Source organism: Ruditapes philippinarum, unplaced genomic scaffold, assembly GCF_026571515.1.
Source record: "Ruditapes philippinarum isolate M1 unplaced genomic scaffold, ASM2657151v2 ctg713_1_1_1_1, whole genome shotgun sequence".
In the NCBI taxonomy this organism is placed as follows: Eukaryota; Metazoa; Mollusca; class Bivalvia; order Venerida; family Veneridae; genus Ruditapes; species Ruditapes philippinarum.
The window spans coordinates 697,188-715,540 of record NW_026864226.1 but is presented as its reverse complement, the minus strand read 5'-3'; the positions used below and the strand labels follow the sequence as shown (position 1 = coordinate 715,540).

The window sequence follows — 18,353 nt, the reverse complement described above, 5'->3', positions numbered from 1 at the left end:
CCTCTCCACAATTTTCTTGGCGATGAGGGGGACTCCCCCCCCCCCCTTTAAACCCCCCAAACAGAAGGGGGCACATCCCCCTTCTGGCAACCCCCTGATGTATCTTATGGTTGGGGGCGGCGCCGAAAAAGTGCTCACTTTTTTTGGCAACATTTCTCAAGCGAAAACATGTGTTTGGGGCCTAAAAAAATGTCCACTATTTCAGGCCTAAAAAGAGGGGGGTCGAAAGTGCGTTGTTCTGCGTATATATGAGGTAAAGGGTGAATAGTTGTCGTAATAGTTTAAAAGCCGTTTCAATATCCGACAGTTTAATCAATACTGTTTGTATACAGTGTATGGAGCGTGAATAATGAATGATAGTATGGAACGCTTAAGTCATTTCTGTACTTTGGAAGTTTGTTATTTTTTTATTTTCTGAAATTATATTTGTTAAACTGAATTCTCTTAGGTACCAAAGGCCTTGTAATTTTCTTAGAATGACGCAAATAATAACATGTATATATTACGAAAGACCTGTGGTGACATTTCACGTTTACGAATTCGTGATTTCAAGATTTTAATATTTCAGTACTTTAAGAGTGAATTAATGAATTTTTCTTTGATTTCTTTTTTTTAAAAACTGAATGAATGAAATAATGAAATCGTGAAATCATGAATTTTTAAAGTGAAATCATGAAATGATGAAATCGCAAATTCATGAATTCGCGACTTCATAATTCTACGATTTCTCTTTAAAAAAAACCTGAATAAATGAAAGAATGAAATAGTGAATTCGTGAATTCACGAATTCACGATTTCATTTTTTAAAGTGAAATCGTGAAGTAATGAAATTGCGAATTCATGAATTCGCGATTTTATAATTTCACGATTCTCTTAAAAACCTGAATAAATGAAATAATGAAACAGTGAATTTGTGAATTCACGATTTCATTTTTTAAAGTAAAAACGTGAAAGAATGAAATCGCAAATTCATGAATTCACGATTTCACTTTATAAAATGAAATCGTGAACTCGTGAATTCATGAATTCACGATTTCATTATTTCACGATTTCATTTATTCAAGTTTTTTAAGAGAAATCGTGAAATTTTGAAATCGCTAATTTATGAATTCACGATTCAAAAATTCAATATTTCACTCTAAAAATAATGAAATATTAAAATCTTGTTAATATCATGAATTCGTGAACGTGAAATGTCATCACCGGTCTTTCGTAATATATTGTGTTTTATATTTTCGTACGAATCTTGACAGATCACTCTATGAGCAAGTCCCCAGTATAATGCAAATGCATAATAACAATGATGATGTTGATGATGAAGATAATGCAGCTGATGATGCCGTTTTCATTGTTTTGGGTTGTTGTTGTTGTAGATTATGAGAATGTTGATGATGATGAAGATGGTAATAATAATTATGATTATGATGATGATGATAATTGTGGTTGTGATGCTGATTTTGACACCGATAATAATGATGATGATGAAAAAAACGACGACTATGATGAAGATGATGATGATGATGATGATGAAGATGATGATGATGAAGAAGATGATGATGATGGTGATAATGTCAACGAAACGACCATGAAAGAGAGGTGATAATGATTTCAATAATGATGATGTTGATAATGATGATGATAACTACAGTTTTATATTTTAGTATCTTAAACATGTTGTCCTAACACTCCTTTTTAACAATTCTTTTTTGAAGCAAATCGATTTGACAAACATTCCGCTGAATTATTAAAAACTTAGTTTACCACGAGCATGTGACTAGTTTAAACAGCATGAAACATAAGTGGTTTGTTTTGAAAGCACACGCATCTTTGATCTCCTTGTTTTCTTGCAATTCACATGCTGTTCACTAAATATTCCATGAACCTTATCTCTATTTGCTTGCCAACACCACATTCTTGTTCGTCCTTTGTCTGGTAAGACGTTTGTTAGTAGATCTGCAAAATTAAGGAACATCTGATATAAAATGTGCAAAAGAAAAGACGTTGATGCCAACGGTGTTCTATTATGTTTTATGATTTTCATTAATGCATTCAACATAATTACGGTTGATGCCATTTCCTGGACAAAATATCGATTTGAAGGAAACTCCGTGGAAGCAACATGTCCGCTAGAGGATGTTACGGTTATAGCAGACGACGTTCCTGACCGAGTCTCATGCAGCACAATGTGTTATCTGCATGATAAGTGTCCTTCGTCTTTCTTCAAACCGGAAAATCATCAATGCATTGGATGCAGAGTTTTTATAAAAGGTGCACCAATTCTGACTTCGGACGGATCAATGCAATATTCAAACAGAGGTAAGTGGTATATAAATTCAAGTGTCATGTGCTAGCTGCAAAAAAAGTTGCCCGGTACTTCATTTCAGTGTTTTCATATATTGTTCTGGGTCTTCAGGACAATTGACTCCCAGTCATTAAGTGTTGAAAACAGATTAAGCCTGTGCTAGTAGCATGTAGGATGTTGCACTTTTGCGTGTTCTGTCGTGAATAGACCCAATCAAACCAAGTCTGCTTATTGTTATGTTTTCATTTCTTCCGAGGGATTTTTCCTTTTCTAGATTTTAATGTTGACAACAGCAGGTGCCAAGTGATATGGGAAAGGCATGTTGTTTGAGTTTTCTGGAGTTTCCGGATCATTGATTAATACACATACATGCAAGGTTATAAATTGAATACTGCAGACGCAGGTGCTAGGGGGGAAATATGGAACATAGCAATTACACAATTATAAAGTCAATCAATAATAATTTTACCCTTAAAGATATTGACTTTCGAGGTGGCTATGCCATGTGACGTTTAAGATGCGGAACACGCGCACTGATACCCAATTCATACAATTTTTATCAATATTTTTGATTTTACCAAACAGATTTTGACAAGTTCAGGCACAGACTATCCGTTTTTGTACCAGCTATCCACGGAGTATTAACATTATTAAAATCCAAAACTAATTTCTAAGGACATTTTGGTACAGTTATTTTTCATGGTGCGACCGAGGGATACGATATACAATCGAAGATAATAAAAACAAGCGATTTCTAGCAATAGATAAATACAGAGTCTGTTCTCAAATTACATAAAAGATATCCTTCAAAATAGAGCAAGATGATGCTTGAACAATATTCTCGAAACTGATAATAATAGAAACATATTTGAAACCGGATTTACTGAATCTTTTCTATTATGTGGTAATCTATGATGAAAAAGAACATCGTCACAGTAAATTTGCTTTCTTTAAAGATTGTTCCGTGTACCTTATCCATTACAAAGCAGATTGCTATGTATACTGTATCCTTTACAAAGCAGATTGTTCCGTGTACTGTACATAATAAAAAGCAGATTGTTCCGTTCACCGTATCCATTACAAAGCAGATTGTTTGGTGTACTGTATCCAATAAAAGCAGATTGTTTCGTGTATCTTATCCATTACAAAGCAGATTGTTCCGTGTACCGTATCCATTATAAAGCAGATTGTTTCGTGTACCGTATCCATTAAAAAGCAGATTGTTCCGTGAACATTATACATTATAAAGCAGATTGTTCCATGTACTGTATCCAATAAAAAGCAGAATGTTCAGTGTACAGTATCTATTAAAAGCAGATTGTTTCGTGTACCTTTTCCTTTTCCATTAAAAGTAGATTGCTCCGTGTACCTTATCCATTACAAGGCAGATTGTTCCGTGTACTGTATTCAATAAAAAGCAGATTGTTTTTGTGTACTGTATCCATTAAAAGCAGATTGTTCCGTGTACCTTATCCATTACAAAGCAAATTGTTCTGTATACCATGTATACCATATCCATTTCAAAGCAGATTGTTCCGCGTACCTTTTTCATTAAAAAGCAAATTGTTTCGTGTACCTTATCCATTCAGAAGCAAATTGTTCCGTGTATCGTATCCATTACGAATCAAATTGTTCCGTACCGAACCATCATACCATTACGGAAATATGCCAAAAAGGTAATTTCTTAATTGCAATAATAAATCTATAAAGCTATTACATATATTTCTATCTAAAAAATAAAAAACGGTGGCGTAAAGGTGACATTTACAGTATTATTTATCTCGTTGCCACTACTTATTTTCGTGTGGCCTTAAGAAATTATCTCGTGGCGAAGACTTATTGTTATTATATTGTGGTCTCAAGATATCATCTTGTTGCCACAACTTATTATAGTTAAAAATGTCAGTTTTCATTGTTTTTCTTCATCAATCAAATTTACGTGTTCATCTGATTGTGAGCATGCGCAGTTTATTTATTAAATTTCGGGTCATTTTATTCTTTCCGGTATTGTGTGAATTCATACTGCGATGTGGAGAATCCCGCAGATTTTGCGTGAAGAAGGTCAGACGCTCGCATTGATTTTCCCATAGACTTACATTATGAGTAAATGTCCCTAATTTTACCTTAAAAATCTTAATTCAATGAATGAAATGGTTGATACATTAAAATGATCTTGTTATATAAGCGTTGCCAACCAATCTTCTTTGCAAAAAGACTTCAAAGAGGATTTTATCTCAATCATACTACAGTGCTTCCATGCAATAGTTGTAAACAAGTACTAATACTAATACTAATTACACTATTTTGGAGGATAATGCCGCTTCGCATATGTATTTTATGCAAACAAACCATGCATATGGATGTTAATATGATGAACTTTATAGGGAACCTACCCACGGGGATATTTCATTTATATAGACTTGTATAGGACTTGTCGCACAGTCCAATACTTGTTAACCTGTAACAATTAAATTCATACTTGCAGACACCTTGATGAGTTTTACCTACCATATACAATTTCAAGTCACTGGGACTTGATACCTCAAACATTCAACGGGCCATATAGGAAAAGTGCGGGGCAAGTTGTTGTTTCCTTGAGCAAAAAACTTTACACTCATTGCTCAGTGGTGGTTGGTTCCAGAAACGGATTCGAAAGTGTGTCTATAAGCTAATAGCTAATAGATTCCTTCACAATCGAACTAAAATAAATTGTGTATAAACCAAAGTACGTATACATAGGAACTTGATTTGTTCTATGTGGATACATCTTGATATAACTAGTCACGAGATGACCATTTTAGGGCAATTGCACCCTTATAATGAATGATATATCCCTCGTCTTTGTTAATTTCATTAATTTTCCAGGTTGTTGTAAAACTTAGAGAGCTTCCAGTTTGACATTTAAACACACCAAATGAAATAGAAATGGTAAAGGAGCCGTTACTAGCTTTTTAGCTCGACTATTCGATAAAAATAAATAGAGTTGTAGTCACCCAAGCGTCGGCGTCGGTGTCGACTTCGGTGTCGGCGTAACCATTTATGTTAACATTTTTGTAATACCTTAAATATGTTCAAAGTCCATCGACATATGGCTTTGAAACTTTGCACACTTCTTCACTATCATGACCCCAACCTGTAGACAGGAGGAGGTAATTGTATCAAGCATTTTGACAGAATTATGCCCCTTATTTACTTATAATTTACGTTAAAGTTTTTGTAATACCTCAAATAGTTTCAAAGTTTATTGACATATGGCTTTGAAAGTTGCACATTGTTCAACATCATAAACTCCAACCTGTAGACAGGAGGAGGTAATTGTATCAAGCTGACAGAATTATTCCCCTTTTTTCGACTTAGAATTTATTTTTAAGTTTTTGTAATACCTCAAATATTTTCAAAGTCCATTGACATATGGCTTTGAAACTTTTGCACAATTATTCAACATCATGACCCCAACCTGTAGACAGGAGGAGGTAACTTTATGAAACATTTGGCGGAATAATTCCCCGTTTTCAACTTCTACATTTAATTTTGCATACAACCTCAGATATTTTCATATTCTATCGAAATCTGGCTTTGAAACAAGTTGAAATTTTATGCTCGTTTTTTTGAGAGCATAATAGGACTCTCTCCAAGGCCTATAACTGTAACATGGATTTAAAAAAATTGCCCTTTTGTTGACTTATAAAATTTTACATTATCAAGGCTCTTTTACTATCAAGCACTAAAAATAGACGACCGTTGCTGTCCTACCGACAGCTCTTGTTTAAAAGCTAACCGTGTTGATTTATTATGTTCCATATAGTAAAATCACTATCGGAACCCTCATTATGTAATACAGAGCGGCTTTCACCTTTTATAAAGGTTATGTGAATGTCTATGTAATTTTTAAATAAATCGTTTCATGTAGTTGTCAAATCAAAAGAATTATGGTGGAAAAAGATATTTGCCGTCGATAAAAAGAAAACCCTTTGTACCTCAAATCTACCAGTTTACTCTCTAAGTGGACAATTTGTTTCCCGATCTTCTATTTTTATGTCCCCCTTCAAAGAAGTGGGGGTATATTACTTTGCATTTGTCTCCGTCGGTCAGTAGACCAAATAGTTTTCGATCAATAACTAAAGAACACTTAGGCCTATGAACCTCAAACTTGGTACGATGATTGTTCATGACCAGTAGATGACCCTCGTTGATATTGGGGTCAAAGGTCAAGGTCATATTGATCTTGTAAGTAAAAACGGTTTCCGATCAATAAATTAATAACGCCTAGGCCTAGTAAACTTCAAACTTGGTATGGTGATTGCTTATGGCCAGTAGATAACCCTAATTGATTTTGGGGCCAAGTGCTTAAAGGTCAAGGACACATTGACCTTGTTGGAAAAAAGGTTTTTCGATCAATAACTAAAGAACGCGTAGGTCTACGATCTTCAAACTTGGTAGGTTGAATTTTTATGATCAGTTTGATAGCCATAGTTGATTTTGGGTCAAGGGGTTAAAGGTCAAAGGCGTATTGACATTGTAGGAAAACCAGTTTCCGATCAATAACTAAAGAACGTTTAGGCCTAGAAACTTCAAACTTTGTATGGCGATTGCTCATGACCAGTAAGTGACCCCTATGGATTTTGAGGTCAAAGGTCAGGGTTACATTGAACTTGTTGGTAAAAATGGTTTCCTATCAATAACTTGAAAACTTGTCGGCTGTTGGCCCTAAAACTTTGCAGATGCATTGGACTTGGCCAGTAGATGACAGCTATTGACTTTCGGGTCAAGGGGTCAAAGGTCAAGGTCACATTGATCACAATAATGTCACAATAGTGTCAATTACTGCACAATCCATGAACCCTTGACCTTAAAACTTCACAGATGCATTGTTTTTGGTCAAAGATTGATCTCAATGATTTCTTGGGATCAAGAGGTCTGAGGTCAAGATCGCATCCACCTTATAGGTAAAAACGCTTTCTAATCAATATCTCAACAACTCATTGGCCCTTTACCTTCAAACCTCTCAGGTGACATAGTCTTGACCAGTAGATAATCCCTGTTGATTTAAGGGTCAGAGGTCAAAGTCATATTGACCTTGTATGTAAACACAGTTTCCAACCAATAACTCAACAACTCAAGTTTATTCAACTAAAAATGTTTTTGGTATACACATTTCAAGGCCTAATGTAATGAAAGATATTGGCTGTCATTAAGGAAGCCTGCATGATTTATAAAAGTTTTGCATATATTTTTTCGAAAGATTTGTGATAACTTTGTCATAAAATTGCTGCTCACAACCTTTACGGTGACAATTATATAGTGACAAATCATGACCAGTAGATAGATTTTTTGGTCATAATAACCTGACCACATGACTAATTGGCTGCCGATAGGGGGCATACATGTTTTACAAACATATCTTGTTAGAAACAAACGTCACTGGCGTGTTATAAATAGCTCTCGGGGCGCTATTTTGAAGAAGGCTTAACAGAGATATGATGCACTTTTCGGAGATAAAATTAATGTCATACTTAGTTGAAATAATACAGAATTGTTTTTCCAACAAGAAATAAAGGCCAAAGGCCGCTTTAAACCTTGACATTTTCTCGATTTACATTATATATCATAAGATGATGGTATAATTATCTTTAAAATAAACATTTCCAAAAATCAGTTGAATTTCACAATATATTTCCAGATTTTCAGATAGACTGTAAAGAAATATTGGAATTGGACAGGTCTGCCATAAGTGGTTTTTATGAAATAAGACTTCGTAACTCAGAAAAGACAAACTCAGAAAAGAAACAAGTTTATTGTGACATGAAAACAGATGGCGGTGGCTGGACGGTATGATCATATTTACTTCTTTTAAATATAATACACATAATAACGGAACGGTGTGTACTAAGAAAATGATACTAAAGTTATTGACGAGTTGAATAAATCATAAATGTGGAGACTGTGTCGAGCATTATGTTATTTTGATCAATGAGTTCAATAAATTTCGTGTTGAACCTACGCAAAACTTTGTAAAATAAAAATTCTAGCAAGGTAACTCAGTTGAACGATTTTTTACGCGGGTTTCAAGTGAGTTTTACATGATATTGTTGTACTTTGTATAATTTCAGGTTTTCCAAAACCGGTTTGATGGCTCGGTTGACTTTGCCAAAACAAAGTTAAAATTGTACGAAGACGGATTTGGGGACGTTAATGGCGAATACTGGCTTGGTAACGAAATTGTTTTAGAAAATATATCTTGATTTTTGGGTTATTTGTGTTATAATATAGCACGGTATGGAATTCAGATGTGATATAATATCGAAGGCCCGTATGTCATAGTGACTAATGATCACTCAAAATCAAGATCTATTTCCATTCTAACTCGTCAAGCAGAAAAAAACTTGTTTGAATATGTATTTTGGTGGTTAAATTTTGTCTTAGCCTCGGAGTTTCATCTAGCAACATTCTTTAAAGGGTTTTCCTGTTGGTTGAAAAAATAATGTATATCGTTTGCACAACCATTTAGAGAATACCAAAATTTTGAAAATGTTTTTTGTGTTTATTAATTAAATTTTTATTATTATTATTATTATTATTATTATTATTATTATTATTATTATTATTCAAGGGAAATACAGAGTATTTATTATAATAGTGAAATAAAAGTGATATGTAACATTTTTACAACATTAACATAGTGTGCTTCTTTACGGTTTTTGCACGAGTTGTTTGTGTGACGTCACGTACACAACACTTTAAACGTCTGTACACCGTTTATGATAGAATTGGAAGATATTGGTGGTCGGATTCTTTCTTAGACCATTTTCTATTATTCTAGATAGTTTTCAGAGCAAATTTTAACAAAAAGTTGTTTTTGTTTTATCAGACTTTTCAAACAAAATTGCGCCTCAGTGTGTCGGTTTGCAAATACGGAGGGAGGAAATACGAACGGCGAGTGTATCTACTGTGAAATATATCACGCTTCAGACCTTTGTCTATGCAATGTATAAGGGAAATTTCCGGTAGTCATAGAATTCTTGTTTTGTTTGCTTCTTCTTCTTCTTCTTCTTCTTCTTCTTCTTCTTCTTCTTCTTGTATATTTTTATTACTAGCTTGATTACATGCAATGAGTATATTGACTAAGTTTAGTATTCTTTTGTAGGTCTACGGTATATTCAAGAACTGACAGAATCACCGACAGAATTTTGGTATAGTATATCAGTTACGAGCGGAGAGACAGCGCATGAAAAGTATGATCGTTTTGAACTCGTTGGTAAAACGTACAGACTATCCATAGATGTGCAACCCGTAGAGAAATCAGGTTGATATCACATATTTGTTTTAAAGGGACTCCACTGAGGTTTAAAAGCCTAAAAACATAGCATTTGAATTTCTTACATAAATGAGCCTGGGCACTTTAAACAGAAATGTATGTAAAGATAGTTAAGAAATATTCTTTGAAATAAATTGAAAATCGTATTACATATTATGTTTTTCCTAGCCCGATTTAAGTGGGGAATTTTTAAACGCTTTTCATTTTGGGTCATTTTTTTGCAACTGGAATAACGAAGTGCACGAATAATCTGAAATTTTGCACAAAGGTTAGTGGTCTAAACCTACATCAAATGATACATTTATCTGGAAAAAATATTTTGAGTCCCGTCATGTCAAAAAACCTCAGTGGAGTCCTTTTAAATTTTATAACATTAAATAATTGCATTTATAATTAACTTATTTTTCAACATTTAGGTTAAAGGTACTGTGATTAAAAATGAAATTTCATAAATATTCATGTGAGATATATTTGATATTTTAAAGGTTTGGCGAACACTGGAATGGTTTTCGGATCCTTGGATGCAACTGAATTTGGGGTCTATGATCCGGCAATGAATGGAGCCTGTGGCGGATGGTGGGGCTTTGGTTATAATTGTATTATGTTAAACTTCAACAAGGGGTACAACGAAGCTGAGTGGTACTACAATGCAGTTAAAAGCAAGTTAAACACTTCGCGAATGATGCTACGAAGAAAATAGATCATGATCCTTATGGCAATAAAACTATGACATCTTAACTGTTTTTATTGTACGTGTAACTCCCAGTTATCGTTTGTATTCTATATCTTCAATTTTCTAAATTAAATGTATGGAGTGCGTTGTATACTTATTGTGAGATAACGAAAGGAAAGGCATATTTAAATGCTCCTACATTGGTTACTTTATATTGTTACGTCAATGACATTTTTTGATGATACAAAGCATAAAGATCATCAAAACACTCGGCAATCTGATTTATACTAATGGACTACGCCCACTCGTTTATCTCGGATAGCTTTGGGTTCCGATTCTTTTTCTATTACTTATATTTATATAATAGACTTATAATGTTGAGGCCGATATAAATGTTTTTTGGCTCTGTGAAAAGTTATTTTGATCTCGAACAAGGGCTTTACGCCAATGGGGGTTGCTTGGTCATGTGGGGGTTGCGTTCATTGAACGCCGCCTTTCCTTATTGAGACTGTTTATCATGTTTTAACTATTTACAGTCGAATATCACTTACCGATCCGTCTGTGACGCGTATATTTTCTATATGCAAGTTGCTGACGTGATATACGGGAGCATATAACCTGAATGAGATAAATATTACCCGAGTCCCTAGAAAATAAAAAAACTCATATTGTTATGGACGACAAAATTTAATTCAAACGAAACCCCAGCATTTCATAGATGTGCGGGCAATAAGATACCATGAGGCGTTCAACGGATTCACGAAACCTGCGCATTAGAAAGTAATTCTAGTACAGTGTAAAAAAAAACCATTGCAGTGTAACTTTTGATTACTGTATTACTAGAAAAGATTTCGCGCATTTTAAGTTAGCGGTTTTCGCGGTAGGCATGATTCCGCGAATCTTAATACGTATCGACATTTTGAAGATAAAGTCAGTTAGGATTCAAATGACAATAAAAGCTTACGGGTCTGACTAAATCTTACTTAATAACATAATGAAAAAAGGTAAGGAAATATGAAAGTGTTCACGGAACAACCGTCCTTGTTCGACTAGTCAATAGATGAAAATGTATCGAGTAACGTTGCGCTTGAGGCGCGACTTGTCAAAAAAATCAAATTATTAAAAGAAAATATGGTATCCGCGAACATTTCTAGGAATACAGTATTTTTATAAGTATATAAAGAACAAAAGATAGTAATAATTTTTACACACACGTAGTGATTAATTTTACCTATGATGTAGAAAACATATTATTTGTGGTTCTTCACGGTATATACGTATGCAAAGTTTTATAACCAATCAAATTTCGAGAAATTTATTTGAATTATCATAGTATTAGTTAAACAAGTTTCTGACGGGATATATTAGAGAATTTAGCCTGACTGAGATAAAGATGACCCGACGCGCTCAGACGTTCAACGGATACGCAAATTAAAAGTATTTCAAATAAGTCAACTTTATTTCTTTCGTGATTTATTTAATATCTTTTTTTTATTTATCTATCTTCTTGTCTAGTGTCACCTTGTACATGTATCAATGCAGCAAATTCCGAGCCCTGTAAATATGTTGGTGAAAATCAAACTGTTTAAAAAACATAATTGTGAAAGTCGGTGAAAAGAAAGCATTTGACTTAAACTTTAATAAATGTGAGTTTTATGATACGATTCATTGTGATCCTTTGCAATTTTATCATTTTGGGATCATTGATGCCAGCAATATGAAGTGTTGTGAATTGAGTACCTCTCAGCCGATGCTGGCGCGTGAGGGGTCTTGTACTTGTCCATTATCCCTCATGTACAGACTCAATCAAACCGAGTCTGCAATTTTCAAGTAATTTTATTGTTACAATGCTTCCGAAGAATCACTTTGTTTCCAGATTTTTTATATGTACTTTTCAAAGTCTATTTCATTTCCTTTCAAATGCAAAGATCTACGATTGCAAACGGCGTATTACTGAGAACGATAAAAATACAGATATCACGTCCCAAATTGATGGGGAAAACTTAAGATGAGCATCAACAAAAAGCAAAAGTTATTTTACCACATTGAATGTTCAAACATATAGACAACTTGTTGCAATATATCACCTATTCCTATATAAACAAACATATGTCATTTAGTACTTCAATTAAAACATGGCACTTCGGAGATTAACTTTCAACAACACGTTTTGATATTAAAGATGTTCGCAACTCGAAAACACTTCGTCATACTTGTCTTTTAAACAAGTATTTATTGTAAGCGTTTATTTTTCATGTATTTTGTTGTCGCATTTTTGTGATTTATTTACTGTAACCCAACGAATATTCGCGACCAATTAATATTCGCTTTATTCGCGGATGGCCACGAAGCGCGAATATTTGTTTGCGCGAATAAGTCCGCACGATTTCGCGAATTAATTGGAGAGAAATTTTATTTAGACTTGTTCATTAAGCAAAGGCTACTGGTCACACCGATATATTTCAAATTTTACGGGCACTCTGTTAGGAAGTAATGAATTGTTATGAATATGCCATAAAGGCATTAAAAACACAAACTAAGTAAACTACTACTATTTTATAAATTTTATCAAAAAACTCTATTTTCAATTATAGCAATCAAAATAAACATCCACATTTTAATACAATTTATTGAATATACTAGAGGCCTATTGATCAATGACGTTCGTATAGGGTACTATAAGGAGCATGTGTCCAGTTTTAAGTTTCTTCATATTATAAATGTTTGAATAAATCGTTTGAACAAAAAGTGTGGAAACAATATCGAGCATAGAACAAAAAGGCTTTGTTTTTTGGATCCCTATAAAATAATCGTTGAGTGAATTGTTTAAGACAAAGGTGGTAATAAACCTATCGAACATCACAAAAGGGTTGGGTGGTACATAATTACGAACAGTGAAATACAAGATGGTTTCATACTAGTATCGATTTTACCCGTCAAACTTAACAAGCCTGTATAGCTCAGTTGGTTAGATTGCGGACTCATATAACATTATTTTCTCGGCGTGGGTTCCGATCTCTGATTGGAGATTTGGTGATAAAATTTCAAATACAGCTTCGTTTGCCGCTTTTATCATTTTTTTCTTTTCTGGTGTGCTTTCCAGATCATGATCAGGCAAAATCAACGATGCCGAAACAATCCCTGCATTCTGAGGGTTATTTTTATCAACCACCCTTTTAAACTCGACATGTTTAAGAAATGAAGAACGAGCGAAGCGTACATGTACATATATAGAGAAAATGTTTTGCTGAATTGTGATCACAATTCACTTACCAATACAATATAATGCTAGCGTATTGTTATTCCCATTTAAGACTTCAATAATGACCTCAATTATTGAAGATTAATAGTCGGCTAATGGCTTTTACGGCCCCATCGGACTTTCCAATCCGCGAATTTTTTTTTTCGGTAATCAAGAAAACGCGGAAATTAATATTCGCAAATATGTCCGACCTCGGCAATACGCGAAAATTTGTATTCGCGAATATAAATTGGGTTACAGTAATTGTATACTGAATTCTGGTATTTTTCTGGACAATGGACCGAAGATGTAATATTACCTTTACATAAGAAGAGAAATAAGAACAAAGTTAATAACCATGGGGGTATTACACTTTATAGCTGTTTATCTAACCTTTTATTAATAACAGAGTTGAGCGTTTTGTAAGGATAGCAATACTATTTCAGATGCTCAATTTGGCTTTCGTAAAGGGATAATTACTATTGATACAATATTTGTTCTTACGTTTTAAGTTCAAAATTTTCTATGTGGTTAAGATTATGTGTTATTTGTCTTGATATGATTGTATGTTTCAATAATTTTATAGGAAATTATACCCGTATGCCCACTCCCAATTTTAAGTTTGGTGCTTATGGGTGCCCTACCATTTTAACTGGATTGTGTCAGGGGCTGCGTTCTGTGAACGTTGCCTTGCCTTGTTGATCTTTTTTCTCATCTTTTATGGTAAATATTGTATAATTGTTGTATACACGATAAAATACTTATTGTACGGGATACATTTTTATTTTCAAATCACTGGTTATGCCATTTTCCAATAATGATTATTTAATTATGAATTGGCCAGGTACCCTTTGTTTGTAAATAGATATGACAATAATAGAATACTGCCTGAGAATTGATACTGATAGTATCTTATAGAAAGCAATATATAATATTGCATTAAATTATAGCAATAGTGGTTGTGTAAATTAAGTCACAAATATAAAAAAAAATAATTAACGCTTATTGATTTTCATACGTTTTTACCAAGATTGTATTTTTGATAGAGTTTTAAAAAATCACATTTGGGATTTTGTAAAACAATGATGGTTTGGGTTGCTTATGTAGTAAGTAGTTACTTTTTTATATTTTTGTAAAGATGTCAACGGTAGATTTGAATATGTGAAATATTAAGATATTTTACCAAAACGATTTAGATTCTATTTTTGTAAATTAAGAATAAGTGGAATCCAAACAGAAAGATTTAGCAGAAATTCTATGTCCCGTAATGAACGATATTGTATATGTTGTAATCATTTAGATATAGAAGATGAATATCATTGTATATGTAGCTTTTATTCAGAATTAGGAAAATATACATGAAGGACATTTACATCAACAAAAGGACCACTGTTTATAAATCTATGAACCATTTGAATACAAAAATGTATTAAAAATATGAGACAATTAAAGAAAAAATTCTAAGATTAATTGATGTTTGATATTTAAAATTGTTGCTAGCCTCGTGCATGTTACTTTGTTTTATATCATTGCTTAATAGAGTATGTTTAATTTTATAGATAATAAACTGTGTTTAAATCCTTAATGTAAATAAATTGTCTGTTCTGCTCTGTTCTGATAAATCATTGGAGCTAGGTGGGCAGGGAGGAATGTAGGAATCCAAAGATAAGTGATTCGCGTTTAAAGCATATGGATTTACCGAAAGAGTGCATCAGAAAGTATGTAGCACAAAGCACTAAGTTTATTTGGCATAATGCACCTTATATGTGTTAATATGCTATATGTCAAAATTAAATGTCCAATATCTTCATTTTAAGTCTACTATAAAGAATTTAATAAATTTCTTTTTATAATCTATGAATTCAGTTTATAGTATCGTTTTGCATGAACTTTTATTACAGTCTGCAATGTGTTTTTTGTGATACCATACACTGTGCCAGTAATGTTTCCGGCACCTCTAGTCCAAATAAACAAATGAGGTAAGAAGAACGGGACATTAAGTGTACTTCCTTACTGAGTGGGGGATCTGCACATCACTGCCTGCCTTGTTCACCCTGACTCGATCTCAGGTCCATCTCTGTTTTGGTACAGACCACCCTGTCTCATGGTTTGCAAGTTCTTATGGCCAGTTTGGACTGTTTAATGTCACCGAGGAGAATTTTATATAGTTTTTGACAATCAATAAATATTTTTATAATTCATTTGGGGGAAATATTGATGTGGTATTTTAACAATCTAAATCCTCTCAAGCTATTATCAATTCGTCATCATGCAAAATAAAACTAACTGGTGAGGATTTAATCAAGGGCTTCCCCCTTATACAAAAAGGTAAAATTAAGAAGTAGCACTGTTACAATGTCTTATCAAAAATAAAGTAACATATATAGACAATAATTAAATATTTAACATTATTATAACAATTGACCTACAACTACAATCTTTATAAGGTACGGAAACAAGGAAATAAATGGAACACACACTATCATTTTTACAATTCAATTTTGCTCAAAAAATTAAATATAGAGGTATGCAAGAGTTATGTGCCCCAGGGTGCTATAAGAAATATTCACCTGAGGAATATATCATAGGAGGGTGATATTCAATCAGAACACATAATAGGCCTATGGGAGTTTTACATTGAAGTTTATATTTAGGTAAAATAAAAACAGACAGCTTAAATGTTGATGCTACACATCAAAGACGCCGCCAAATGATGTGAACACTCACAGGTAATGTACAAAATCAGCCTTGACAATTGTTCTACATACATAATGCAGTTGAAAAGCACTTATAATTTTTTTTCATGCTTTTGGTATGTGCTCGTTATTTAATAATTAAATTGCATATTTTTTTGTGAAAAAGTAGAATCTTATGCATAAATTAATTTCAAGTAATGCAATGTTTGAAATTCTGAAGTGTTTGTCTATTGTCTGTTTCCACAAAAATTGAAAGGTCTGGTCAAGCAAAATAAATTGAATAACAAGTAAAAAAATGAGATAATTGGCAAACTTCAAATAATTTCAAGACAAAGACAGAGGTAAAGAGAAATATCTCTGCTGCACCAAGAATGTGTCCATTTAAATATTGGTGCGCATTGCATAATGTTCGAATGATTTTGAGAACGAACTGTTCTTTTATTTTACAACTAGCAAAAACATGTCTGTAATATCAAATACTAGTTAATAAATCGTTAAATATAATAAATTCTTGGTTACGTATTGTTTACTAATTTATCAAAGATTTAACTACTTGATTAAACACAAGATTGCATATTTGCTTGGAATTTAGGTATTAAACCACTAAATGTTGTAAAAACACTAGACAAAATTGAAACATCGTCACAGAATCCTTCAAAATAACTGCAATTGTTTGTGACGTATTTTTAAAAACATACTTACGTCTTTCACTAATTTAATCTGTTTTATAACTTAAATATTAATATTTTCGTGAATAAGCATACGTTTTTGCCTGTTTTGCAAAAAAAATATTTCCGTTACTCCCGTAACGCTAAAAAATTTCCGTTGCATATTTAAGTCATACCCCTTGTTCCCTGTCCGTCATAAGAAAAAAAGACTTGTTCATTGGCACGTTTTTTATTAAGTAAATAAAATTTGAAAATGATAAAAAGAATATGATATTCAAACACGGCACTATCACTTCAGTTAAACGTTAATTTTAATCCCTTAAAGCTCACTGACATGTTGTACATGAGAAAAGCTATTTGTATTGGAGAATTTGAAAATAGTGTGATTTTGTTAAACAACAACAACAAATAAACGAAAGCAAGACTAACTTTGTTCCAAATTGCTGAGTAGACGAATGCATGCATATCTACAAGCCGCAAGCAATTTATACAAAAAAAAGATTAACCGTCTGTTGTTTGTTTTTCCGGCCGAAGGCTGGGCTGTTTTTAGTTTGGCTTCCTGTAAAGTTTACAGGGAAAAACTATATATAAGAAGATTTTTTTCATTGGTCATTTTTGAATAACAAAATGAAATGTGTGAATCTCACTGGCAATTCTAAAATAAATATAATGGATATTTAAGTTCTTTTCATTCTAAGATAACTAAAATGTAAAGGATAGTTATTGCCATTATGAAATTAAATAAAATGGAATGTAACGGATAGTTCTACAATAAAATGTACAGGATAGTTCTTTAACTTTCTAGTTAAATTGCTCAGATATTTACGTTCTGTTTAACAAAACTTTCAGATCTTCTTCAGAGCATATCTCCAACGGGATTCTAATGAAACTTCATGTAAATGTCTATCATACTAATGAGAACCAGTATCATGTGCATAAATCAGGTCTCTAGGTCAACTGTCAAGGGTCATATGGAGCTAATTGTGAAATGCTTGTCCGGAGCAAAAATTCTATATGCATAGAGGGATCTCGATATATCTTACACAAATTTGCACCATTGTAAGTGTTACAAGCAAAATTCAGGTCCCTTCAGCCGAGCTCAAGGTCACACATAGGGGTCAAAGTTCAGATAAAAATATGAAAATGTGTATTCGGACAATAAGTCATCATTTAATTAGGGATTGTAACACAAAGTGTCATTATAATGGTTACGGCTGTTGTATTTGTAATTTAGGTCAATATTTAAAAGGTCAATGCTACTAAAAGATGATGAAATATACAGACTTTGTCCGGAGCATATCTCCTAGGCTACACGCTTGGTGAAATTCTAATGAAACTTCATAGAAATGTTTTCCACTTTGAGAAGCAGTGTCACGTGTATAAACCAGGTTTCTGGGTTAAAGGTTAACGTCATACTTAGAGTTTATCGAAAAATACTTGTTCGAAGCAAAATTTTTA

The 18,353-nt window shown here is 33.1% G+C and overlaps 1 protein-coding gene across 1 annotated transcript; it reads left to right on the top strand.

The window, feature by feature from the left end:
• Window positions 1-1,300: 1,300 nt before the first annotated feature.
• Window positions 1,301-10,317, top strand: LOC132724895 (angiopoietin-4-like). Its single transcript, XM_060709877.1, has 5 exons — window positions 1,301-1,403; window positions 7,983-8,131; window positions 8,413-8,512; window positions 9,447-9,605; window positions 10,103-10,317. Exons 1-5 carry the CDS (start codon window positions 1,301-1,303, stop codon window positions 10,315-10,317), a joined length of 726 nt encoding a protein of 241 aa, XP_060565860.1.
• The last annotated feature ends 8,036 nt before the right edge of the window (window positions 10,318-18,353 follow it).

Coding starts and splice junctions, on each gene's coding strand:
- LOC132724895 (XM_060709877.1), top strand. CDS start 1,301: ATGATGATGTTGATGATGAAGATAATGCAGCTGATGATGCCGTTTTCA. Junction 1,404..7,982: donor TGTTGATGATGATGAAGATG/GTAATAATAATT, acceptor ATATATTTCCAG/ATTTTCAGATAGACTGTAAA. Junction 8,132..8,412: donor CAGATGGCGGTGGCTGGACG/GTATGATCATAT, acceptor GTATAATTTCAG/GTTTTCCAAAACCGGTTTGA.